At 37.8% G+C, this 27,906-nt stretch overlaps 2 protein-coding genes across 2 annotated transcripts; both read right to left on the minus strand.

Moving 5' to 3' along the window:
• Nucleotides 1–5,628: 5,628 nt before the first annotated feature.
• Nucleotides 5,629–6,594, minus strand: LOC114226057 (olfactory receptor 8G1-like). The gene has a single exon (XM_028125957.2). The coding sequence runs from the start codon at nt 6,562–6,564 to the stop codon at nt 5,629–5,631; it is 936 nt and encodes a 311-aa protein (XP_027981758.2). The 5' UTR covers nt 6,565–6,594.
• Nucleotides 6,595–19,189: 12,595 nt separating this feature from the next.
• LOC114226058 (olfactory receptor 8G3-like) lies at nt 19,190–20,151 on the minus strand. The gene is given in 3 exon segments (XM_028125958.2): nt 19,190–19,216; nt 19,218–19,881; nt 19,883–20,151. Coding segments are annotated over 3 exon segments (936 nt in total). The 5' UTR covers nt 20,128–20,151.
• Nucleotides 20,152–27,906: the final 7,755 nt, after the last annotated feature.

Here is a 27,906-nt window from a genome sequence, read left to right on the forward strand (position 1 = left end):
CTCAACATCGCTCAGCATCAGGGAAATCCAAATCAAAACCTCAATGAGATACCACCTCACACCAGTCAGAATGGCTAAAATTAACGAGTCAGGAAACGACAGATGTTGGCGGGGATGCGGAGAAAGGGGAACCCTCCTACACTGTTGGTGGGAATGCAAGCTGGTGCAACCACTCTGGAAAACAGTATGGAGGTTCCTCAAAAAGTTGAAAATAGAGTTAACATACGATCCAGCAATTGCACTACCAGGTATTTACCCCAAAGATACAAATGTAGGGATCCGAAGGGGTACGTGCACCCCAATGTTTGTAGCAGCAATGGCCACAATAGCCACACTGTGGAAAGAGCCAAGATGTCCATCGACAGATGAATGGATAAAGAAGAAGTGGTATATATACACAATGGAATATTATGCAACCATCAAAAGGAATGAGATCTTGCCATTTGCAACGGCGTGGGTGGAACTGGAGAGTGTTATGCTGAGTGAAATAAGTCAATCAGAGAAAGACATGTATCATATGACCTCACTGATATGAGGAATTCTTAATCTCAGGAAACAAACTGAGGGTTGTTGGAGTGGTGGGGGGTGGGAGGGATGGGGTGGCTGGGTGATAGACATTGGGGAGGGAATGTGCTGTGGTGTGCGCTGTGAATTGTGCAAGACTGTTGAATCACAGATCTGTACTTCTGAAACAAAGAATGCAATATATGTTAAGAAAAAAAAAGAAGAAGAAGATAGCAGGAGGGGAAGAATGACGGGGAATAAGTCGGAGCGGGAGACGAACCATGAGAGATGGTGGACTCTGAAAAACAAACTGAGGGTTCTAGAGGGGAGGGGGTGGGGGGATGGGTTAGCCTGGTGACGGGTATTAAAGAGGGCACATTCTGCGTGGAGCACTGGGTGTTATGCACAAACAATGAATCATGTAACACTACTTCAAAAACTAATGATGTAATGTATGGTGATCAACATAACAATAAAAAATTTAAAAAAACTAATGATGTAATGTATGGTGATTAACATAACAATAAAAAATTTAAATAAAAAAATGACAGTAATATGGATTGAGCATTTGCCAGGTACTGTGCTAATTTATTTTTATGTTCTTATATGTTTAAATTTAATTCTCAACACAACCTTATTAAGTAGGAGAGGAATAAAAGCACCAGTAATTTTAGAACTTGATCACATAGCTAGAAAGTGACTAAGCTGAGGTTAAATCCCAGGTCTGATTCCAGGCCAAAGCCTTAAATTGTTCTGCTGTGAAATCTCCTGAGACATTTTGATTAGAAAAGCAGGAATATGGCACGTGTTTCCAAATTCTTGAGGAGCTGCTATACTGAATTTTTATGTGCTTTTTCATGGTGGATAACCAGTAAAAAAGAATGGAACTAATAAAAAGTTAGATTTTATTTCAGTATGGAAAAAGAAATTAATGAGATAAGATGCCTGTGAAAGATTGGGTTTCTATCACTATAAGAGTTTAAGTATGAGTAAGATGACATTCTTGCAGGGCTCCGATGATCTTGTATCACTAATTTGAACGCAAGATTATCCTACATACACCCTTAATGTCCTTTATAACTTTGAGATTCTTTGATTTTATTATGTTGTTCATCTTTCAAATATCTCTGAGAAGATACAATAAAGCTTTACAAATGGTTCTTCTATTGAAAATGGATGAGACCCTTAAAGAAGAGGCCTGTGAGCATAATTAGTCTGGGCCCAAATGCAAAATTCAGTGGATATGAAGATAGTAGTGTTCGTCTTGTAACACTGAATATATCTGGCTTACCAAGCCATTAACTTGGTAATGCTAAGACTGGAATTCTCAATATCTCGGTGCCAAACATATGGAATAAATTCATGCTTGCTTTCTACAATATGCTGTAGATACACATAAAAAATAAAGCAAACTCCAAGATTACCTAAGTATCACATATTCTTAATAAAAAAAGGAATATTAAGAAACAACCTAAAACTGAAGAGATTTCAGGATGTCACCAAATCTGGATAATGAATTATGGTAGGTCAGAGGATTTTTATTTGTTGTAAATTCCATCTGGAAACCCAAGTAAGGGAGATGAGCAAGAAGCATGGTTTTTACATGGTTTGTGATATTCTCTGACTATACACTTTTACCCCATAAATTGGCACTTCAGATTCCTCATCCCATTTCACTTTTATGCCCCCTTTTCAAATAGTTCAAAAAAAAAAAGATATGGCTGAGAGAATGATTAAGAGTTCCACTGTGGGGTGATATGGAGGAGGATGACATAGCCAAAGAGAAGGTTTGAGCAGAGAAGTAAAGGGTAATTTCCCCAAGGTCATGTCTTGGAGTCTGAGCAGGAGAAGACCTTTGAAATGAGCATTTATATTTGGTTGTTTGGATGTCACTGGATAGGAGATTTTACTAACATTGGGATGGAACACAAAATAAGTGGCTACATAGATAGCAAAATACTAGCTGGAGAATGTTGGTGGTTGAAGGAAGCTCAGTGATAATGATCACTTGAGTCTGTGAACAGATGACTTTGAGATTCTCAGTGCCTCATTGATCATGAGTGCAGTGGTTTTGTGCTTTATGTGCAAGAGTGTCATTCACACCCAGCTAACTCTGAGGTTGCCCATCCAATAAGATAAAATGTCTCTGCATCTCTTCTTCCAGGATTGTTCCAGATTCTTCCAGGGATTGTTGGGAGCCTATTGCTCACTCAAATTATGGATCATTTTCTAAAGGAGGTTCTCTGTTTCTTCTGAAGCTTACCTCTTTACCTCTCTCACTTTCTAGCTTACATATAGACTATCATGCACAAGGACTTGTGCATTTAACCTTAGAAAATTAAAGAACTCTAGAGGTGTAGCAGTTAGGATGGTAACATATAGCAAAAGAGAACATAATTCTGACTGGGCAAAAAATTAGTTATATGGCAGAAATAATGAATATAAAAAACCAGAAATCTTATGATTTTGCCCTAACTTCACCACATGTTTGTTGTATGAGCTTAGAAAATAAAAGAGAGGGGTGTTTGGATAGCTCAGTTGGTTGGGCATCTGATCCTTGGTTTTGGATCATGAGGTCATGATCTCAGGGTCATGGGATCAAGCCCTGCTTTTGGGCTCCATGTTCAGCATGGAGTCTGCTTCATGTTCTCTCTCCCTCTCCCTCTGCCCCTCCTGCCCCCATGATCTCTCTTTCTCTCTCAAATAAATATTTAAAAAAAAGAAAATGTAAGTTAAGGGGCCTAGGAGGAAAGTTGAAGGTCAGAGGAGGCCTCTGAGCATGACTGGTCTGGGCTCAAATGCAAAGTTAGGTGGACACACACACACACACACACACACACACACACACACACACACACACGAATATTACTCAGCCATAAAAAAGGATGAGATCTTGCCATTTGAGACAACATAGATGGATCTGGAGTATATTATGCTAAGTGAAATGAGTCAGAGAAAAACAAATACTATATGATTTCACTTACATGTGGAATCTTAAAAAAACAAAACAAATGAGAAAACAAAAAAAGCAGAGCCAGACCCATAAATACAGAGAACAAATTGATAGTTGCCAGAGGGAGGAGGTGGGGGATGGGAAAAATGAGTGAAGGTGAGGGATGTACAGGTCTCCAGTTATGGAATAAGTCACAGGAATGAAAGGTACACTACAGGGAATATAGTCAATTGTACTGCATTAGTTTTGTATGGTGAGAGATGGTAGTTACACTTGTGGTAAGCATACCATAATGTATAGAGTTGTCAGATCACTATGTTGTACACCTGAAACTAATGTAATGTATGTCTCAAATAAAAAATAATAATAATAAAAATAAAAGGGGGAAAATCAAAAAACAAAAGTTAAAAAAGAGTGTTATATGCAACTGATAAATTATTGAACACTACATCTGAAACTAATGATGTACTATACATTGGCTAATTGAATTTATTATTTATTTATTTTTTTCCCCAAATTTGAGGATTTATTCAGGACCAGGATCAGGCTGAGATGAATGCAAAATTTTCCACAGGTGCACAATGTAAGGGGGCACCCAAAAATTCAGTAATCAGATAAGATTTTAAAGCAATATTTTTTTAAAAAATCAAAATTGGTGCAAAAAAAATCCATCATCAACAAACTATCAACATTTTAAAGAAAGACAGGATCACCATTTATTTGGTCCAGCATCATGTTTCCCAAACTAAGAGAGGTTTCTCCCACCATGCACATAACAACAGATTAACTGTCCTGTGCGAAGGGCACCCAGGTAACTATTTTTTTTTTATTTTTTCATTATGTGCAATTTAGCTAACTGAATTTAAATTTTAAAGAAGAGTAAAATGTATCTGCTGGAGGCAGTAACCAAGGCTTTATATTTAAATATTTACTCAGGGACTTCTTGGATGTTGACAGGACTTAATGACTTAAAAAATCAGATATTAACAAGTTACCATATCTGTGCTGTGATTTACAACAGAACAAACTCAGGACTAGTGTTTCTTAATCCTTGTATAGAAACAACAAAGGATGCTATAAGTTATCTTAAATATCCTTAAAGAATTCTCCAAAGTTACACTTAATTGATTTGAACTAAAACCCAGAAAGCCATATATATCACTTTAAGGGTTTAATGGGTGAAGACCGCATTTGATAAATGCTGGTTTTCATATAAATATTTTATGGAGGGAAAGTAATTACAAAGAAAATTATCAAGGGCCTACTAGGTAGCAGACATTCTGCTATTTGGAGATATGGCTGTGACCAGGGGTCTCCCTTGATGGAGCTTACAGGCTAGTGTGGACTTGGACAATAAACAGACCATTACAAACTGGATTGATAGATGGCAAAGCAGGAAGATATTGGATTGGGCACGAACAACACTCATGGTTCTGTAACTCAGATTTCAAAGTTCTGATTAGGTTTCTTAGGTATGAAATAGAGGAAATAATTCAGAAAAGGAGGGTATGGGGTAGGATATGGTGGGAAAGAGGCTTTCCCAGACTAGAGATGCAAAAGCTAAAAACAGAGGTGCAAAAGCTAAAGATTACATAATTATATTACTATGATTTTTATTGTCTTTACACAGAAAAAAGGAGATTGCTAACCACTGCTAGAAGATAACTTTCATTATGGTTGAGAACTGAGTTTTTTTAAGATTTTATTTATTTATTTGACAGAGAGGGACACAGAGAGAGAGGGAGTGGGAGAGGGAGAAGCAGGCTTCCCACAGATCAGGGAACCCATGCGGGGCTCGATCCCAGGACCCTGGGATCATGACCTAAGCCAAAGGCAGATGCTTAACGGCTGAGCCACCCAGGTGCTCCGAGAACTGAGTTTTTATCAGTTGTACAAAGGACAAGGGGAAGGGGTGATGGTAATGGCATTAGTGAGTGGGTCCATATATCCAGATCATCCTTAGTACTTATACTCAGTGTCTCAGAGATACCCATGAGAGAAAAACCCAGAAGGCAGTGACATCAAAAGGCAATAGGAGTAAGAAATAATGTCAATAGAATCCCAGTAAATGAGGGTGTATATTGACAAATGGACTAAAATTAAACATATCAATCCATACAATGTAAGAGACAATGACTTAGACTAATAAAAGATCCTCATGTTATTTCTAATCACAAGAATATTCTTTTCTCTAACATTTTCCTCAGGGCAAATTTGACATCCTTATTCCGCAGGCTATAGATCAGGGGGTTCAGCATGGGCACAATGATGGTATAAAACACAGAGGACACTTTCCCTTGGTCCATGGAGCTCACAGATGATGGCTGCAGGTACATGAATGCAGCAGATCCATAGAAGACAGCAACAGCTGAGATGTGGGAGGTGCAGGTGCCGAAGGCTTTGGACCTGCCCTCAGTGGAGTGGATGTGGAGGATGCTGGAGAGGATGAAGATGTAGGAGCTAAGGATCATCAGGCTAGGGGCAAGGATATTAATTACACTAAAGACTAGAATCAGGAATTCATTGACATGGGTATTAGAACAGGAGAGTTTTAAGAGGGAAAGAAGATCACAGAAATAATGGTTGATCACATCAAATTTGCAGAAATGAACCCTAAACATGCAGCCTGTGTGAACAGATGCACAAACCAGGGCTATAATGTACACTCCCAAAATCAGGGAGAAACAAGCCCGATGGGACATGATGACACTGTAAAGCAAGGGGCTACGGTTGGCAACATGGCGGTCATAAGCCATTGCAGCCAACATGTAACACTCTGCAATAGCAAAAACAAGGAAGAAATAGAGCTGAGTCATGCATTCAGGGTAGGAGATGACATTCATCTCTGTCACAAAGTTCGCCAGCATTTTGGGGGTAATAACAGTGGAATGGCAGAGATCAATGAAGGACAATCCACTGAGGAAGTAGTACATGGGGGTGTGCAGGTGAGTGCTGAGCCCTATCAGCATGATCATTCCCAAGTTCCCCACCACCGTGACCACATAGATTCCTAGGAAGAGGAAGAAAAGGGGCAGCTGGAGTTCTGGTTTCTCTGTTAGCCCAGCGAGGATGAACTCAGTCACTGTGGAATGATTTCCTGTTGCCATTTTCCTCTGAGTAGTTTCTGAAGGGGAGAGAAAAAACCATGGTTGTTGGAAAAACTTCATTATTCTTCTCTATTTAGAGTAGGGTGCCCCATGTAGATGACTCATGGTTTAGATATTCTCTTGGACTGTAGGGTCATTTAATTCTGGATCAATTTATGTTAAGTAGAGTTCATTGTGATTTAATGTTTATTAAGCCTTATTTCCAAATATAATGCGCATTTCATACAAAAATAGCTATGTTTTGGGTCTTGTGGGTGGCTCAATCGGTTAAACTTCTGCCTTCAATTCAGGTCATGATCCCTGGGTTCTGGGATAGAGCCCCAAGTCGGGCTCCCTCCTTTGTGGGGAGCCTGCTTCTCCCTTTCAGTCTGCCTGCCACTCCCCCTGCTTGTGCTCTCTCTCAAATAAATAAATAAAACCTTTTTAAAAGAATAGCTATGTCTCTAATCACTGAAAACTTAAGTGTCTGTTTTCCTATTTTGAATATTTCAATGATCATCAAGCCAATATTTCTAAGTGGAGACTCAGAAACTTAAAAATTTAGAGATGCCAATGTAAATGTCACACTGGCTTCATGACAACTTGGGAGCACATGATACCTAAGGGCAATAGCCTGCAATTAACTTCTAGTAGGAGTGGACAGAGACCTTATTTTCAGACATTTCCATTTTATTATTTTATTTTATTTTACACACACACACACACACACACACACACACACACACACACACACACACACACACACACTTGGTTCTGTTTCTTTTAAGGACCATGACTAACATACTACCTTACTTTCTTTAGCTCTTATTTGCCTATTTTCAACTTTGTTTTTATATTTTAAAGTACTGTTAGATATTATAATTGGGTTTTTATTTAGTTTTTTATTATGTTATGTTAGTCACCATACAGTACTTCATTAGTTTTTGATGTAGTGTTCCACGATCCATTGTTTGCGTGTAACACCCAGTGCTCATTGCAACACGTGCCCTCCTTAATACCCATCACTGGGCTTCATACTTTTCAATTTAAAAATAATTATCAGGAAATCTGAATTTCCATATAAAATCTTCAGCTGTTTCATTATTAGTAAGAGGAAACACCTACAACTATTGTGGTACCACAGTTTGGCTCACCTGGATTGGTCCACAGTTAGTGGGTTCGTGGTCCTAGACCAGGCAAGTACTTCTGCCTTTGCTGGAAAAAACAGTATGAGTAATGGTTAAATGGCAGGCCTTAAATTCAAGACTTAGATACTACCATGTAGTTACTAGCTAACACAGTTTGACTTTGACAAGTCAAACAATCTCTTTGTGTCTTGGCTTCTAAATCTGTAAAAGAGAAATAACAAAATTACCGACCTTGTAATAAATTGGGAGGGATTTATCAATCACAGAGTGAGCATAATCCGTTACTGTGGAGTTCTTACCTATTAACAGTTTATCATTTGGAAAATAAGTTTTATAAACTACACACTTCAAATTACAGAAACAGAAATTTTCTTTTGAAACAGAAATTTTAATATCTCAATCCTTCTTTCTCTGCCCTTCATCTTTTCTACAAAGCAGAGGCATAAATTAGAAAACACAGAATTACAATCATCCTCCCCTATTCAGTTAAATGGCAAACAGGTGATTTTATCATTACATGCACCAAAGTAAAAATTTCAAGTGGATTAGAGTTGAATTTATGTAAATGTAGAAAATATAGAATATCTAAAAATTCCTGTCTCACTTCTGCACCAGTATAAACCTATAATCAGATCTGAGCACAAAGGCCAAACTAGAAAACATCAAGAAGAAAGCACTGAAAAAAATCTTTGAGATCATGGAGTGCTTTAAGATTTTTTATATAAAGGACATACATGCACACACAAGAATAATAACAAAGACAAAAGAAATAAACAACAAAAAAACTAACCATAAAAGCTGTTAAATTATACTTCATCAAAATTAAAAACTGCCCTTTAAAAGAGACCATTAAGAAAATGAAAAGGGAATCCCAAAGCAATGTCTATATCTGACATATGGCTTTTATCCAAAATATGTAAATAATATTTGTAATTCTTAATGTAAATACAAACACATTTTAAAAGTTTAAAATATATGAATAGATACCTCACAAAAATGTATTTGAATAATCAATGGGTATATGAAAATATGCTCAATATCCTTAGTCACCAAGGACATTAAAAATTTAAAACATGAGACACCTCTATGTACCTATATTGGAGTGGGTAAAGCAAACAGCCACAAATACCCTAGTGATACCAAATGCTGGTGAGCAGCAACTGGACTTATATGAAACTGGTGTGGGGACTAATATTGTTCAACCACTTTGGGGAACAAGTTAGCAATTTCTTATAGATTTAAATGGACATTTAATCCAACCATTAAATTACATTCAAGTTAAAACAGATCTATTTAATCCAACAATTCATTTATCTGAAAGAAATGTAAACATTTGTATACACAACAATTTGTACAAAAATGTGCATGGCAGTTTTATTCATAACAACTCCAAATTGGAAACAACTCAAATGTATGTTCATTAACTGATGAATAGATGAATCAGTTGCAAATACATATGTATACATACATATATGCATATATATATATCCATACATACATACAGAAAATGGAATATAACTCAGCATTAAAAAGGAAAAAATCACAAATGCATGCAATAACACAAATCTCAAAAACATTGTGTTTTTTGAAATAAATTGTACAAAATTTACCTTTAAAGTTTGTAGGTATTCATCAGAGTAGTTAACCAGAATAGTGGTTTTCTTTGTGTGAGGATTTTTAGCAAGGGATTGGATTTATTTAATAGATATCACAGATTTTACCTTTCTTCTTAGTTTTCCTAAATTGGAATTTCAACACATTCATCCACTTTGAAAATGATCACATGTGCTGTTATTAGATTTTTCAGGGTGATTTCTTTAACATTAAAAAATATTCTGGGGGTTGCCTGGGTGGCTCAGTCAGTTAAGTGACCTACTCTTGATTTTGGCACAGGTCATGATTTCAGGGTCTCATGTGGGGATCCATACTCAGCACTGCGTCTGCTTGAGATTCTTTCTCCCCCTCCCTTTGCTCCTCTCCTCTCTCTCTCTCTATTTCTCTCTCTGTCAAATAAATAAAAATCTTTAAAAAATATTTTGATTATGCAGAAATTTCTGCTTATTTACTCCTAAAATCAGCAAATTATAGTACTCCTCTTTTTTCTTGATTTCTCATTCTAGATTTTCAATTTTATTAATTGATTTAAGTAAACCAACATTTGGCTATATTGATTTTATGAAATATATGTTTATTTTCTATTTAGATTATTTCTAATAACTATTTTATTCTTTATTAATTTCTTCATATGATTTCCTGTTCTTTTCCTAACTTCTTGAAGTAGACAGTATCTTCTTTTATTTTTTATCTAGCTTTAATTTTTTTCTGATATGTACATATAAGTTATACATTTCTCTTTAAGCCCCACTTTAGCTGCATCTCACAAGCTTTAATATACCAATTTACAGTATCATTCAGTTTAAAGTATAATTTCTATTTCATTTTATAATTGTCCCATGGATTATGTGAAAGTGAATTGTTAATTTTCCAGAAATTAGGTTTTTGTTTTTTTGTTTGTTTTTAGGTACTCCTAATTTTAAATATTTGTCTTAATTTCATTATGGTCAATGAACATACTGTGAATTATCTAAATTATTGCAAATTGCTTAGAATTCTTTATATTGAAGCATAAAATCAGTTTTTTAAAAAAAGATTTTTTTTTATTTCAGAGAGAGAGAGAGAGCACATGAGTGGGGGCAGGAGCAGAGGGAAAGGGAGAGAATCTCAAGAAGACTCAGTGCTGAGCACCAAGCCCAAGGTAGGGCTTGATCTCACGACCCTGGGATCATGACCTGAGCCAAAATCAAGAGTCAGTGCTTAACGGACTGAGCCACCCAGGTGCCCCATAAGATCAGTTTTTATAAGTATTCCCAATGCATCTTAAAATATAGTTTGTTTTTGAGGGTCCTGTGATGCATATCATTTCAATTATGTTCACTTTACCAACAATGTTGTTTAGATTTTGTATATGCATAGTGATTTTGTCTGTTATTCCAATAGTTATTGAGATAAGTGTGTCAGTGCCTCCCACCAAAGTTTCTGATTTGTCTATTTATCCCTTCCAGCCTTAAATTAAAACCCGTATTGTTATGGAATGGTCCCCTTTATATTTAGTAATGTGTCCTGGTTATAGTCTGCTTTATCTGATATTAATACATTATCATAAGATTTATTTTTGGCTAGTGTTTGCAGTGCATATAATTTTCCATCTATTTAATACTTCTATGTATTTTTTTTAAAGAGGCAACAAATGAAACAGTTATTTTAAAGTAGCATCACATAAAATAGCAACAGGTAAGCATCAAATACCTAGCATCAAATCTAACAAAATGTGTGCAATGTTTATACACTGAAACTTTTAAATAATTTTGAGAGAAATGAGAGAAAACCTTAATAAGGAGAGAAATTTACCATATGCATGGATTAGAAGACTAAATAGTGTAAAGATAGCCCTCCCAAATATAGGGATAGATCAACATATTTCATTTCCCAGATAATAACATCTAAACAGATAATCAATATGTTAACACACCAATAGGGTCCTAATGGGATCATTTGGCTATTTTTGGTAACTTCTAAACAGATAGTCAATACATTAACACACCAATAGGGCCCTAATGGGATCGTCTGGCTACTTTTGATCATCTCATAGATTTATAGAAAATATCAGTTTAGTCTCATATTGGAGGAGAACCAAGCTATTGATTCTCAATAGGTTATTGCACTCTAGAAACTCAAGCACGTTTTAATATCCTAGCTTTCATGCTCTGTACCCCTCTCTCCTTATATCTGTGTTCACTTGATGTACACATATTGGGTCAGTAAATGCCTTTCTTTCTAGAATCCAACTTGTCCGAGTCAGAGGAATTTTGTGTCAAGGTCAATACTTCAGTTGTTCAGTATGAACATGACACAGACACAAGTATACCTTGTTACTTCATACAGGCAAGTGTCACAGGTAATAATAATAACGAGGTGTGGGTAACACAAGAGTTCTGTGGCTGGTTGCTCTACAGCCAGATGTAGAAGACTATATTTGAACACAGAGTGTTCAGAGATTTCTCAATATGATTGATCAAAGCTATCTAGGGAGATTACAGTACTTACAAAAAATGATAAATGTAAACATGATTATGATGAAAAGCAAAAGTTCTTGAATCACCCTTCCTGTGCTATTAGTCCTGTTCCTGAGAGATGACCTAATTTTTGCAGGATAGCTCTGATAAAGTTCTTTTTTTAAGATTTTATTCATGTATCTGAGAGAGAGAGATAGTATGAGAGAGAGAGAGAGAGAGAGAGAGAATGAACAGGGAGGGAGGAACAGAGGGAGAGGGAGATGCAGACTCCCCACTAAGCAGGGAGCTGGGACTCAATCCCAGGACCTTGGGATCATGACCTGAGCCACAGGCAGATGCTTAACCCTGAGCCACCCAGGCACCCTGATAAAGGTTTTCCTAAAGGTTACCTCCACAGCTCTAAATAACTTGTTCATATTGCTATTTCTAGAATTATCAACTTTGAACATTAAACAAACTTTCTATATTACAGGCGGAATTACTTTTTATTGAAAAGTTAAAGTGGTGACCACCACCTTCTATCTCATTCCGATATCTGGTAGTTGGATTCTATTTTTGATGTTTTCTTAATCACTTTTGGATCTTTAAAAATATTCTCAAAACTGTTCATAATTTCCAAAATTCTCTCACTTCATCTGGAGAAATTTTGTTTGTTTGTTTAATATAGAATTTCTATTCCTATCCTAGACATTGTGAATCAGAATTTCTGAGGGTAATTACTCAAAATTTTTAAATATAATCCCTTTCTGTGAATACTACATATTAAAAAAAGAGGAACTGGTATTTGTCCTGTCATGATAGAAATTCAAAATTTGGATAATTCCACATCTCTCGTGGGAATTGCCTAGACCTTTATTTTCTTAGCAGTGTCTGAAAGTATTTTTGAATTTATTACTTCCACATATTTTAGATACAGCTCATGTGGCAGTCTTTATTGAGTTTCTAGTAGGTTGTGAAACTTTTCATGTAAAAATATTCTCTTGAGAAAATATGATTTAGTGACTACAAACAGCATTAAACAAACTGAGGGTTTTAAAGGGTGGGGAATGGGTTAGCCCAGTGATGGGTATTAAGGAGGGCACGTACTGCATGGAGAACTGAGTGTTATATGCAAACAACAAATCATGGAACACTACATCAAAAACTGTGTTGTTGTACTATATGGTGACTAACATAACATAATAAAATAAAATTATTTAAAAAATAAATAAAAATGTTATACATAAATATATAAAAAAAAGAATTTCCGAGGGTAAGATAATTTACAGAACTGAACTTTCTAAAAATAAAATTAAAAGAAAACAAACAAAACTATCAAGGTATTCTGGTGATTGTTTGGAAATCATTGGGTTAAGAAATTAAAGTCAGCCCGTGGTTCAAATGGAGAGTTTCAGGACTTTCTCTTTTTTTTATTTAATTGAGTAAACATTACTGAGAGACAACAAAATGCCAGACACTGAGCTAAAGGATTACCAGGACCATGAATCCAGACACTGAAAATAGTCCAAACAAACAAGTTAAAATTTTGGAGAGGCGTGCCTGGGTGGCTCAGTCGTTAAGCATCTACCTTCGGCTCCGCTCGGTCATGATCCCTGGGTCCTGAGATCAAGCCCCGCATTGGGCTCCCTGCTCAGCAGGAAACCTGCTTCTCCCTCTTCCACTCCCCCTGCTTGTGTTCCCTCTCTCGCTGTCTCTCTGTGTCAAAGAAATAAATAAAATCTTTTTAAAAAAATTTTTTTGGAGAAAATAAGGTTAACTTCTAATGTCAGTTTAAAAAAAAATTCTTCACATGCAAGATATGTGGTTTGAAGGTAATTCCTATGAAAACATAAAATAGGCATATTTCTTCTTAAATCAATAAAGCCCATAGAATAGTGGATGATACAAAAGGTGATGGGAGGAGTGCCTGGGTAGCTCAGTTAGTTATGCGTCTGCCTTCAGCTTGGGACATGATCCTGGGGTCTTGGGATTGAACCCCACCTAGGTCTCCCCGCTCAGTGGGAAGTCTGCTTCTCCCTCTCCCTCTGCCCTGCCCCCCATCCTACCCCTTGCTCATGCTTGCTCTCTGTCTCTCAAATAAATAAATAAAATTATTTTTTAAAAAGGGAATGGGAGATTTTTATTTCATTTATAAAAATGTTAGATTATGATAATGAATAATCCACATAAGATCTATAACATAACTTCCCCACCCCCAACTCAAGTGCCATAGAATTAGGATGTCATGAAATGATCACAATGGTGCTAAGATATTGGTTTTTTAGCCCTTGGGGTAGTAGGGAGAGCTGAGGACTTACAGGGTCTCTTAGCTGGTCACCAACAGCCACAAACTGTCTCATCCACATACCCCATTAAGCCACATCAATATTAAATATTCAGTGTTTAGCATGAGGCTAGGAAGCTCTGTGCTACCCTTTTATCCGTACTTCTGTATTAGTTATGGATGTTGTTTTTGAGGAGGGGCATTGACAAGATAGAGGGCATGCAGTAGATGTCAAGAGTTGGGAAATATTTGAAGGTAATGGGATCACTTGCAGGCATCTTTATATATCCTAAGAAAAGCAAATGGGAAAAGAGTTCATTGTGTGTATATGGTTGAAACACTTAAGAATATACCCTTTAACAAATGTAAGGAAAAATATTCTAACATTTGAGTCATTAGAAATGGAATGAGCTATTTATTGTTAGTGATAAAATATACTCAACCATAAGCCAGATGATGATCCACATTTAGGGACACTGGAAAAAAGATTTCCTTAACTGAATTTAGGATAAAGTACAAAAATCTACACTCTTTTGCCCCTCTCCACCCTTAGTTCTTGTGTCCTCTTCCTCTGCCACAAAATACTTGGCTTCTTTCAGTTTCTGGAATACATCATATTTTCTCAGCTGTCTATCTTTTTATTTGCCACTTTTTTTCACATGAAATGTCTTCACCAACCCTTTGTCTCTCTGTTGTCTGTTAACTATTATTTTTCTTTTCAAATCTCATTTATACTGAAGTAATTATGGAAATGTTCTCCAATTCTTTGTAATTGATTGGACCTTTCAACAAAATGCTCAGAAAACTCTTTTCTAAACAACACATTTTCAGACTTGAACTACATATAAGTCGGATGATGGACCAAATCGAACTTATTCTCCTTTGTGTCCCAAGTAAATAGCACAATGTTTGGCACATATTAAGAGGATTGCAAAAAGCATTTTATAAATCAATCAATCAGTCAATATATTGAGGAATTTTTGCCTGAATTCCAAAGTAATTACTTCAGACTTCAGTAGGTCTCAGATCACAAGGGTGAGATGAGCATACTCACCTTTCTTCTTCCTAGAAACATCAATGCCAAATCGTATTTACAACATGCTCTCAGAGGAGAATGCGCTCATGCTTCGTGCTGGGAGTCCTAGGGATGCAGCACCCCCTTTAGTGCTGAGAGGGCAGGCAGAGCCACTGGTCTCAGAGCCACCTTCAAAACTGGCTTGTGTCATGGGCCAGCATCTCTAATTGTAGGTCTCCAGTTTGTGTTTCTCCAGCTTCAGGGTAGTAAACTCCTCACCTCCACAGGCCCCTGTTCAGATTGCTGTGCTCTGAAGGTTGGTCCCAGATGTAGGCATGCCAGGCACCAAATAACGTGAAGACAAATGCTCTGGAGGATTTCCTTGTCTCAGGGAACAAGCTCTTGAGAAAAGAAACAATTGCAGTTAGCATTTCCCAGTTCAGTTGTTTAACTTGTCCTTCCAGAGGGATTCTTTTTCACTTCTGAATTTGCCAATTAGTGATAAAGATTTGTTCATAGGATCATCTGAGGATTTTTTTGTTTAATGCAGATTCTGATCCAGCATGTCTGAGGTCTGAGCAGGTCTATGCATTTCTTACAAACTCTTAGCCAGTGCTTTTGGTTTATTCATAGTCCCCACTGTGAATAGCAGGATTCAGAGAATCAAGGCACATACTGACAAGATATCTTATGCCGAATAGGGTTACAAATTTTAAAATAATGAAGTAAACCACTTATTTCCTTGCACAGAATATGTTTAATTTTTTTATGCGTAAGTAGGTAATATACTTACTTGATTCAAAAGTCAAATCTATGTACAAATGAATTTTGAGGTTAGGGGACAAGAATTCAGAATATTGATGTAATATTTGCTTTTTTGAGGTCCTTGTTATTAATAATTCCACTTGCTAAATTGTGCATTTAAAGAAAGTATTTTATTAGGCATCTATGTTTCGTATTCCTTTTTCTTTCTTATATATTTTCACAGATTTTTTTCACAAACAGGAATATTTGAAAGTGTAGCAATTTGAATCAAGGTAAGTTGGATGCTCACAGGAGAGGGGAACTTTTATAAAATAAGGCTAAATATATCAGGTTCAATTCTCTTTAAAGGAGTTTAAGGTTGGGTTACATTACTGTTTCTCAATTTTAGATGCACATTTCAAAACATCAAAAGTTTTCTTTTTAATCTCAATACCCAGGGTGCACTCCATATCAATTAAATCAAAATTTTAAAGTCTGAGGTCAGATATCAATATTTGTTAAAAGCTTCTCAAACTTTAATGTGTACAAGAATAACGCAAGAATCTTGTTCAAATGCAGATTCTGAAACAGTAAATATAGTGTATGGCTTAAAATTATGCATTTTTCACAAATTCTCAGGCTATTCCAATGTGGCTGGTCTTTGGACCACCTTAGGAACAAGGTGTTAAAGGATCTCTGTTGTGAATCCCTCCCCCTATAATTCTTTCAGATTTAAACAAAGTCCCACAATTCCATGCATCACAAAGCTTCTTTTAGCTTTGGAATAGCAGTGGCTGCCGGATTCTGGGATTTTTATGGGAGAATATTATGTGCTGATAAAGCCACCTTACAGGTGAACAGACTAAGACCGCTTCCTCAGTGTGCTGAATAAAACAAGTGGGAAGAGAGTTGGAACTTGGTTAAAGTCAGAAATGGGAAGAGTATGAACAGACCTTTCTATAAATGATTGTACAATAATGAAAATTATTGAGATTCATACTCAGGTTCCATTCTGTGAGGATATATGTACTGATTCAAGAAAGAATACATATATAAAGAAAGAGAAACGAGGAGACAGAAAGTTTGAATGTTACCAAGATTTACATATTCCAATTGTGTTGCTATGAATTGTTACCTAGGGTTAGTGAGCTCCATCTTGAGAGTTCTACCATCCTCCTATCTAATAATCCAAACGAGAATTGTGCATTCATCCCCCTACTCTCCTGTACCTTCAACTCACCTCAATTCAGCCAAGTCTGAACAATCCACTTTTCAAGAATTTCTTGAGCGTCTCCTTCCTTTCTAGCTCCACTATCACTGCATGCAGTGTCTTGCTTAGTACAATCAAATGGCTGCTGACTGGTCTTGATTCAGCCTTACTGTCTTTCCATCCATCTTCCACACCAACTCAAGTGTGATTCTACTAACATGCGAAACTAATGGTTTCACTTCCCTGCTTAAAAAACACTTAGCAGCTCCCTTCACTAAAATAAGGAGTGATGGGGGCTCCTGAATGGCTCAGTTAGTTAGGCTTCTGACTTCAGCTCAGGTCATGATCCCTGAGTCCTGGGATGGAGCCCTCATCAGGCTCCCTGCTCAGTGGGGAGTCTGCTTCTCCCTCTCCCTCTGCCCTCCCTCCCCCCGCCCCCCGCCACTTGTGCTCCCTCTCTCCCTGGCTCTCCCTCTCTCTCTCAAATAAATAAATAAAAATCTTTTTAAAAATTAAAACAAAAAATAAGGAGTGATATAGTGATCCGGAGGTGATTCACGAACTGTCCTCTGTCTACTTCTCTCTTTTAGTAACTTTACCATATTACCCAAAATATGACATGATTTTCTGGGTCTGCAGAGGTTTTTCCCCTCTTTCTTGAAGAGACCATTACCTTTCATTTAGTCTGTATTTTATATAGGAGCTGAAGTTCCAGTATTCAAGGGTCTACCCATCAGGACTCTTTTTGTTTGTCCTGCGTGAGCCCACTTGTGTCTGTTGGGCAGAGCCCTGGACCAGGACTCATGCCTAAGACAGGAGCTTCAGGTGTAGATCTTTTCCCTTCCTTTTTTTTTGGACTGATGAAAATTAAGTCAAATAAAAACTATGAGGTGAGGACTGTTTGAAAATGAATGGTTGACATCATTGAATGAATGGATAATGGAATACAAAGGTGGTAAAGATATATTTCTCTGTCGTAGATTTTAAAATATAGGTAAACACTGCAACTTGTTATATCAGGTGAATAACACAGCACACTATCCTAAGGGCATTGACCTGGCAATAATGAGGTGGAGGGTTTGAATTGGGAAGAGACAAAGGACAGCTGAGTGTTCAAGAATATTATGTAAATCCATAGTTACAAGATGTTAAAGGCCCAAAAACAGAAGAACATAATATGGAAGGAAAGAAGAGATGTTTCAAAGAAAAAACTGACATGAAATGGCAACTCTTTCTCAATTATGGGCAAAAGAGCATGAACCACATGAAAACCACACAGCAGAGCAGCATATTTGGCTTCCACAGCAGTTACTTCATAAACAGCTGCAGCATCACTGGTATAAAGATAAGACAGTGTCGTTGGGCTGCTTTTATAAAAAATGTTGTCCTCAAGTGTAATAACTTGAAACTCTTTAATGAGTACCTATAATGAAACTCTACAATGAGTCTCCATGTTTGCTATTTTTTTGGCCTTGATCAGTACAGCTTTGAAAGATTTTGATTATTTTCATTGTATCAAATGAAATAAAAGTGAAAATAGCATTAAAATTATAGGAAAGCATCAGTCACATAGGGAACTGGGGATGACATATGTATAGAAGGAAATTCTCAGGATGTCTTAGACCTATCCACAGTAACCTGGGACCAAAGTACCACTTTGAATAAAATTGTGGGTCCTGGAATCAATTTTTTAGGCTGATCATTTATTATATTTGGAACCAGGGCAATTAATCAAACCAAATAAGCATCTATTTCCTCATTTTTCTTTTTTTTTTTAATTTCCTCATTTTTCAAAGGGGAATAATACTAGGGCCTTCCCTGAGGGAATACTGTAAATATTAAATAAGGTTATTCACTTAAAGTGCTGGGCACACTAGTTGATATTTCATAAACTCTCAATAACATATGTTACAAATATTATCTTCATCATTGTCATTGTTCTCCTTGTTTGTGTTATCATTAAAAAACAAAACTAAAGTTCCTTTCATACTCAAGAGTCTTTGAATTTCTTAGTATTTCTCCACATATAATCACTCTAATGTAGTTCAAAGGAGTGGCCTGGAGGAGAATTTAGGAGATGTGTTATATGGGGGAGTGTCATTGACTTTCCAAACATTTGAACAATAAACCTAACATGTTACATATATTAGCAAATTAAAGAACTGTTTCTGACATGACATCATGATATTGATTCTATTCATGAACATTTTCTACTCTCCAGAATTTTCTTCACAGCAAATTTGACATCCTTATTCTGCAGGCTGTAGATCAGGGGGTTCAGCATGGGCACAATGATGGTATAAAACACAGAGGACACTTTCCCTTGGTCCATAGAGCTCACAGAAGATGGCTGCAGGTACATGAATGCAGCAGGTCCACAGAAGACAGCAACAGCTGAGATGTGGGAGCTGCAGGTGCTGAAGGTTTTGGACCTGCCCTCAGTGGAGTGGATGCGGAGGATGCTGGAGAGGATGAAGATGTAAGAAGCAAGGATAGTTAAAGCAGGAGTCAGGATGTTAAATGCACTCAAGACTAGAACCAACAATTCATTGAAGTAGATGCTGGAACAGGATAGCTCCAAGAGTGGGAAGAGATCACAGAAATAATGGTTAACCACATTGCTCTTGCAGAAAAGGAGTCTCATCATAAAGCCCATGTGGATTGTAGATCCAATGATGCCCAAAATATAAACTCTTACTGTGAGCCGGAAGCAGACGTGAGAAGACATGATGATTTTGTAAAGCAAGGGGCTACAGATGGTAACATAGCGGTCACAAGCCATTGCAGCCAACATGTGACATTCTGCAATAGCAAAAATGAGGAAGAAATAGAGCTGCGTCATGCATTCTGAGTAGAGAATGACGTTCTTCTGTGTCACAAATTTGCCAGCATCTTGGGGTAACGACAGTGGAATGACAGAGATCAATGAAGGACAGATTGCTGAGGAAGTAGTACATGGAGGTGTGCAAGTGAGTGCTGAGCCCTATCGGCATGATCATGCCCAGGTTCCCCACCACCGTGACCACATAGATTCCTAGGAAGAGGAAGAAAAGGGGCAGCTGGAGTTCCGGTTTCTCTGTGAGCCCAGCGAGGATGAACTCAGTCACCGTGGAGTGATTTCCAGGGTCCATTATCCTCTCAAAGAATTCTAAGCTTAAAAAACGGCTACAAGCCACATGGGCTTTATGATGAGACTCCTTTTCTGCAAAAGCAATGTGGTTAACCAGTGTACTTGTGGGGTGTGTGTGTGTGTGTGTGTGTGTGTGTGTGTGTGTACATATGTCTGTGCGTATGTGTGTGAGAGAGAGAATAATTTTATGGAGATCATTATTTTATCCCTCATCAAAGGACATTCATAATGTAGGTATCTCTTGAATCTCTTCCATCACTCTAGGACAACCAATGATTCCAGTTGACCAGAGGAAAATTCAAGAAACTTCCAATTAAGATATTTCCAATTTTAATAGAAAAAACCAAGTTTACATGCTGTGAGTCACTTAATAGGGAAGTTACTACTGTTATTTCTTTTTTTTTTAAGTTTTTATTCAAATTCCAGTTAACATAATATTAGTTTCAGGTGCACAGTAGGGTGATTCAACAGCTGTTATTTCTAATGATTCTTTCCTATATGTATATAATCATCCTATATCCTATGGGATATCCTGTATGTGTATATTAATGCCATAGCATCAGATATCATAATGATCAAATTTTGATTCAATTGGAAATAAGAAAGAGTAACATGTTTTCTACAAGTAATAAACACAGTATTCATAAGTCTGTGAAAAGTTGTTAATTTGGTCTGAATCATTTTCCTTACTAGAATTCCAGCTCAAAATACCTGAAGGACTGGGCAGCTACCAATATCATTCCATCTGGAATTCTGCTTCTCTGCTTATCCTAGTTTCCTTCACCCAGGCCTACCACCTCACAAGGTAAGAACATAACATACCCATACCCCAACAACTTCTCCAAGAGTGCAAACTGTGAAAACTGTCTTCCTTCATTTATAATTCAAATAATCCCAGGGGAGTGATACAATGGTTGAAATTTAGGTCATGTATTCTACCTCTGTGGCCAGAGAAGCAGAAGGTTATGAATGGTTTGTGTTAATTGGACTCCATGGTGGAGGTGGAGTTCAGAAAACTACTCTTATTCCCAAAATATGAGAAAGGTTTTGGAAGAAAAACACTAAGTGTCTTCTTATCATGTATTTTGCATGTACTCTCTACAGAATTTTAGGATGGTAGCGATATGGATTATTAGAACACATGCAAAATACAACTAGAAATTTTAGTTTCAATTCAATAATAGCAATGTGATCTTTTTAAAAAAGGCAAATAGAGGGGCGCCTGGGTGGCTCAGTCGGTTGAGCGACTGCCTTCGGCTCAGGTCATGATCCCGGAGCCCCGGGATCGAGTCCCGCATCGGGCTTCCTGCTCAGCAGGGAGTCTGCTTCTCCCTCTGACCCTCTTCCCTCTCATGCTTTCTATCTCTCATTCTCTCTCTCTCTCTCAAATAAATAAATAAAATCTTTTAAAAAAAATAAAAAAATAAAAAAAATAAAAAAGGCAAATAGATATTTCATTTACACTGCAAAGAAAACTAGATTCTAGAAAATGCAAATTCATTTTCTGAATACTCAAGCCGTAGTTGGAATAGTGTTTTCAATTTGAGGTACAATACTATATGTGATTTAGAAAAAACTGGACAATTTCAGAAAAATTATTTAGAAATCTTGTCTTTAGATGAATGGCTGAGATAACTGAGGATATTTAATTAGCAAAAACCAAAATATTCATGTGGCACATGACAGTTATTGCCAAATGTTCAACATATTGCTATATTTAAAAGGTGTTGGACTGATTTTATACATCTCCAAGAAAGTAAGGTACAATGACCTGCTTGAGAGGGGAAGAATGAAGGGGGGGAAATCGGAAGGGGAGACAAACCATGAGAGACGATGGACTCTGAAAAACAAACTGAGGGTTCTAGAGGGGAGAGGGTGGGGGCATGGGCTAGCCTGGTGATGGGTATTAAAGAGGGCACATTCTGTGTGGAGCACTGGGTGTTATGCACAAACAATGAATCATGGAACACTACATCCAAAACCAATGATGTAATGTATGGTGATTAACATAACAATAAAAAATTTTAAAAATAATAATAAAACAAAAAAGCAAAAAAAATGACCTGCTTCAAACTATAGGGAGAACTATCCAGTTTCACATCAAGGAAGCTTAACAATAGTTCCATACACCCTGATGTTATAGCCTGAAATGTTAAAGCACAGCCTAAGGGGCCACTTAGTGGCTATTGTTTATGGATGCAAGTTCTAGATGGGTGATTGCATTAAGTCATCCTTAATATCTCTTTCAATTCCAATATTTCATGATTGTATAATTCTAATAGGTCCTGATATTAAGGTAGATAGTCATGGATGCAAACAATTCTGTCCTACACTTGCACTAATCTTCTGAAAAATGGAAATGTTAATTTCTGTCTCATGTGAAAATTAAATTAAATGATACCTGCAGGGTGCCTAGCACAGTTCCTGGCTCTTGATAAAAACTTAATAAATATCAATGTTGTTTTCATTGCAATATATTGAGTATCTCTCCGCTGTATCTTTCATTCGCCCAACATTGTCATTCCCATAATGAAAACCAGATATGAAAACCCATAATGAAAATTTCTTTCCTCAACATATCTTGTTCTTGTTTCTATGAATACACACCATGGGGCGCTTGGGTGGCTCAGCCGGTTAAGCGTCCGACTCTTGGGTTAAGCTCAGGTCATGATCTCAGGGTCATGAGATCGAGCCAGGGTGGGGCTCTGTGCTCAGCAGGGAGTCCGCTTGAGATTCTCTCCCTCTGCCCCTCCCTCTGCTCGCCCTCATTCACTCTCTCTCTAAAAAAATCAATACATCTTTAAAATAATAATAAAATTTTAAAAATACACACAATAATACAGAAATTTAGTAACTTTTTACTGGGTTTACCTCTTAAAATTGTCAAGATTTTCCAAGGTCTCCAAATAAAGTTCAAGCCAACTTGTCATTCAAAGATTTATATCATCTGCCAACAACAACAAAAAAAGTTTTCTTTTTTTTAGTCCCAACAACTATCATGTTATTTAGTTATTCTGCAAGAGTATTTGGTAGACTCTTAGTTTTTACTCATCATATTCCTTTATATTTTCTCTTCCTCCATTCCCTCTACCTTGTGACACTTATTTAATAGTTGGGATCATTAGTTAAGGAGTTTAATATGAGAGCCCCAGTCAACAAGAACAATTTTTTGTGCCCATGAATACATCTCCTATTTTATATAAAAATATACTTAACTTTGTATTAATTAGTATGAGTCATTTACTGCTTTCCCTTCTCTACTAGACTGTAAATTCAATACAGTCCTGGCACAGTGCTTTGCATCCAGTGATCCTCAATCAATACGTGTTTAATAAAATTATGAAGGAAGGTTAGAGATAAGTTAACAGAGACTAAATCAACAAAGCCTTCACACTGCCTGAGTTGAAATGAGTAAACAAAAAAGTATTTGCCATAATTTTATACTAGAGGAAACAGAGAGATAATAAAGGGACCTGCACTCATTAGAGTGTGAATAATGGGATGAGAACAAGTGAGGATGTATAAGAGCTACATGTGTTTCTTTGTACACTGGAAAGGGAGTTTGAGTGGAAGACTAGAATTTTAAATGCCAAGGCCTGAGATCCAGACATACCCCTCTTTCTTCCCAGAGAGTTCAATGCTGTGTACTTTTCTTCTTCATTCTTCTAGAGGGAAAAATGACCCGATGATGCTGGTGGACAGTTCTGAGTACTAACCTTGCAGGACTCCTTGGTGCTGAGGGAGTCATAGCCTAAAAGCCTTTTTTGGCGATTGTTTTTAGTCCCTGATCTTGATCTCTGGTGAAGTTGATGCCCAAGGCCATCTGTCCCCCTCAAAGGTTGGTTGATAGGATGAGAGGATTTTATACTCTGGGTATAAATACTATGTGTCTGATTAGGAACAAAAATAATAATGGCTTCCCACTACAATCTTATCCCACAAGTATCCACTCTTGGGAAAAGAAACAATTGGGGGGGCAGAGCAAGATGGAGGAGGAGTAGGAGACCTGGATTTCGTCTGGTCTCAGGAATTCAGCTGAATAGGGATCAAACCATTCTGAACACCTACGAACTCAACAGGAGATCGAAGAGGAGAGTAGCAACAACTCTCTGAACAGAGAAGCGACCACTTTCTGGAAGGTAGGACGTGCGGAGAAGTGAATCCGAGGCGATATTCGGGAGGATAGATGGCGGGGGAGGGGCCTCCGTCGGCCGCTTCTGGCAAGTGCTAGAGCCGCGGAGCACAAAATCGGAACTTTTAAAAGTTGGCTCGGCTGAGGGACGTCGCTGCAGTGGCTAAGCGGGGGGTGGAACCCTCCCGGGACAGTGGGGTCTCAGGACCCTCGGGGTCACAGAAAGACCGGGGGTGCCTGAGTGCGGCAGAGCTCCCAGGTATCGGAGCGGGGAAGCCGGCTGCAGAGACGGAGCCGAGGCGCGGGCTCTCAGCTCGGGGTGGCCATAGACCGTGATCTGCGGCCCAGTCAGGCCAATGCTCCTGCAGCAGGGACCCAACAAGCGGCAGAGCGGGAGACACTCCCCTTCCTTCCCGGGGAGGAGCGGTGCGGGAGTGCACCGCAGGGATCTGCTGGGTTTGGAGACTCCACACGGGGTCGGGTGCCAGAGATAGAAACGCTCGGTCACAGGCCGGGTGAGCACGGAGTGCGGCCGGAGACCGGGGACACGGGAGTGACTGCTTTTCTCTGGGGTCGCACTGAGGAGCGGGGCCCCGAGTTCTCAGCTCCTCCGGGTGTAGATTGGGAGGCCACCATTTTCACTCTGGTCCTCCAAAGGTGTACCGAGAGCTTGCAGGGAACAAAAGCTCCTGAGATCAAACCCGAGCAGCTTGCTTAGCCCGGACTGACAAGGGCGGGGCAATTACGCCTCCGGCAAAGACATTTGGAAACAATGGCAACAGAACCCTCCCCCAGAAGATCAGCACGAACAGCCAGCAAGCCAAGACCAAGTTTACCGATCAAGGAGAACGGGAGAACTCCAGCGCTAGGAGAATACTGCACATAGAATTCATGGCTTTTTTTTTACCATGATTCATTAGTTCATCAAAGTTAATTTTTGTTAACTGTTTTTCTTTATTTTTCTTTTTCCCTATTTCAACCAACATCTTATCAATCCTTTTTAAAAAAAAAAAACCTTTTTTATTTTTCATTTTTAGAGTCATATTTTATCCCTTCATAGTAGTTACCCTTATTTTTGGCATATATATATAAGTTGTTCTCTCTTTAAAATTTTGAGATACAGTTTCTTCTAACAGATCAAAATATACCCTAAATCAATAGTGTATGGCTTTCTTCTAGTCTCCTGCCTGATCACATTCTCTCCCTTTTTCCTTTTTTTTTTCTTAAATTTTCTTTCTTTTTTCAAACAACTTCTTATCTTATCAAGTCCTTTTATAAAATCTTTTATAATTTTCATCTTTACAGTCATCTTCCATCCCTTCATTGTTATCAACCCATATTTTGTACATATATGTCTTTCTTCCTTTAAAATTTTAGGAGGCACTTTTTTCTAACAGACCAAAATATGCCCAAAATCTAGTGTGTGGCACTGATCTATGCACTAGCCTGATCATATTTGATCATATTCTGCTTTTTTTGTATTGTTCCGTTTTTGTTTTTATCTTTTTTTCTTTTTTTTTTCTCTTTCATTTTTCTTTCTTTCCCTTTATTTTCCCCTGGTTTCAGGTCTTTTCTGATTTGTATACAGTATATTTGCTGGGGACGTTGTAAACCTGTTAGCATTTTGTTCTCTCATTCATCTATTCTCCTCTGGACAAAATGACAAGACGAAAAAAATCACCTCAGCAAAAAGAACAAGAGGTAGTACAGTCAGCCAGGGACCTACTCAATACGGACATTAGTACGATGTCGGACCTAGAGTTCAGAATCATGACTTTAAAGATACTAGCTGGGCTTGAAAAAAAGCATGGAAGTTATTAGAGAAACCCTTTCTGGAGAAATAAAAGAACTAAAATCAGACCAAGTCGAAATCAAAAAGGCTATTGATGAAGTGTAATCAAAAATGGGGGCACTAAATGCTAGGATAAATGAGGCAGAAGAGAGAATCAGCGATATAGAAGACCGAACGATGGAAAATAAAGAGGCTGAGAAAAAGAGAGAGAAACAACTACAGGATCACGAGGGCAGAATTCGAGACGAAACAACATTAGAATAATTGGGATCCCAGAAGAAGGGGGGGGCAGAAGGTATATTGGAGCAAATTATAGCAGAGAACTTCCCTAATGTGGGGAAGGAAACAGGCATCATCAAAATCCAGGAGGCACAGAGAACCCCTCTCAAAATCAATAAAAATAGGTCAACACCCCGACATCTAATAGTAAAACTTACGAGTCTCAGAGACAAAGAGAAAATCCTGAAAGCAGCTCGGGAGAAGTGATGTGTAACCTATAATGGTAGAAATATTAGATTGGCAACAGACCTATCCACAGAGACCTGGCAGGCCAGAAAGGACTGGCAAGATATCTTCAGAGCACTAAACGAGAAAAATATGCAGCCAAGAATACTATATCCAGCTAGGCTGTCATTGAAAATAGAAGGAGAGATAAAAACCTTCCAGGACAAACAAAAACTAAAGGAATTTGCAAACACAAAACCAGCCCTCCAGGAATATTGAAAGGGGTTCTCTAAGCAAAGTGAGAGACTAAAAGAAGCATAGACCAGAAAGGAACACAGACAATATGCAGTAACAGTCACCTTACAGCAAATACAATGGCATTAAATTCATATCTTTCAGTAGTTACCCTGAATGTAAATGGGCTCAATGCCCCAATCAAAAGACACAGGCTATCAGATTGGATTAAAAAACAAGACCCACCGATATGCTGTCTGCAAGAGACTCATTTTAGACCCAAAGACACCCCCAGATTGAAAGTGAGGGGTTGGAAAACCATTTACCATGCTAATGGACACCAAAAGAAAGCTGGGGTGGCAATCCTTATATCAGACAAATTAGATTTTAAAACAAAGACTGTAATAAGAGATGAAGAAGGACACTATATCCTGCTTAAAGGGTCTATCCAACAAGAAGTTCTAACAATTGTAAATATCTATGCCCCTCACATGGGAGCAGCCAATTATATAAGGCAATTAATAACAAAAGCGAAGAAACACATTGACAACAATACAATAATAGTGGGGGACTTTAACACCCCCCTGACTGAAATGGACAGATCATCTAAGCAAAAGATCAACAAGGAAATAAAGACTTTCAATGACACACTGGACCAAGTGGACTTCACAGACATATTCAGAACATTCCATCCCAAAGCAATGGAATACCATTCTTCTCTAGTGCCCATGGAACATTCGCCAGAATTGATCACATCCTAGGTCACAAATCAGGTCTCAACCGGTACCAGAAGATTGGGATCATTCCCTGCATATTCTCAGACCACAATGCTTTGAAACTAGAACTCAGTCACAAGAGGAAAGTCGGAAAGAACTCAAATACATGGAGGCTAAAGAGCATCCTACTGAAGAATGAATGGGTCAACCAGGAAATTAAAGAAGAATTAAAAAAATCATGAAAACCAATGAAAATGAAAACACAACTGTTCAAAATCTTTGGGATACAGCAAAGGCAGTCCTGAGAGGAAAGTATATAGCCATAACAAGCCTTTCTCAAGAAACAAGAAAGGTCTCAAATACACAACCTAACCCTACACCTAAAGGAGCTGGAGAAAGAACAGCAAATATAGCCTAAACCTAGCAGGAGAAGAGAAATAAGAAAGATCAGAGCAGAAATCA

This window comes from Eumetopias jubatus, unplaced genomic scaffold (assembly GCF_037043125.1).
Source record: "Eumetopias jubatus isolate StellerSeaLion01/CBP00866 unplaced genomic scaffold, mEumJub1_p1.0 scaffold_13, whole genome shotgun sequence".
Classification (NCBI taxonomy): Eukaryota; Metazoa; Chordata; class Mammalia; order Carnivora; family Otariidae; genus Eumetopias; species Eumetopias jubatus.

Excerpts from the sequence above, each read along its gene's own strand:
- LOC114226057 (XM_028125957.2), bottom strand. The coding sequence starts at position 6,564 with ATGGCAACAGGAAATCATTCCACAGTGACTGAGTTCATCCTCGCTGGG.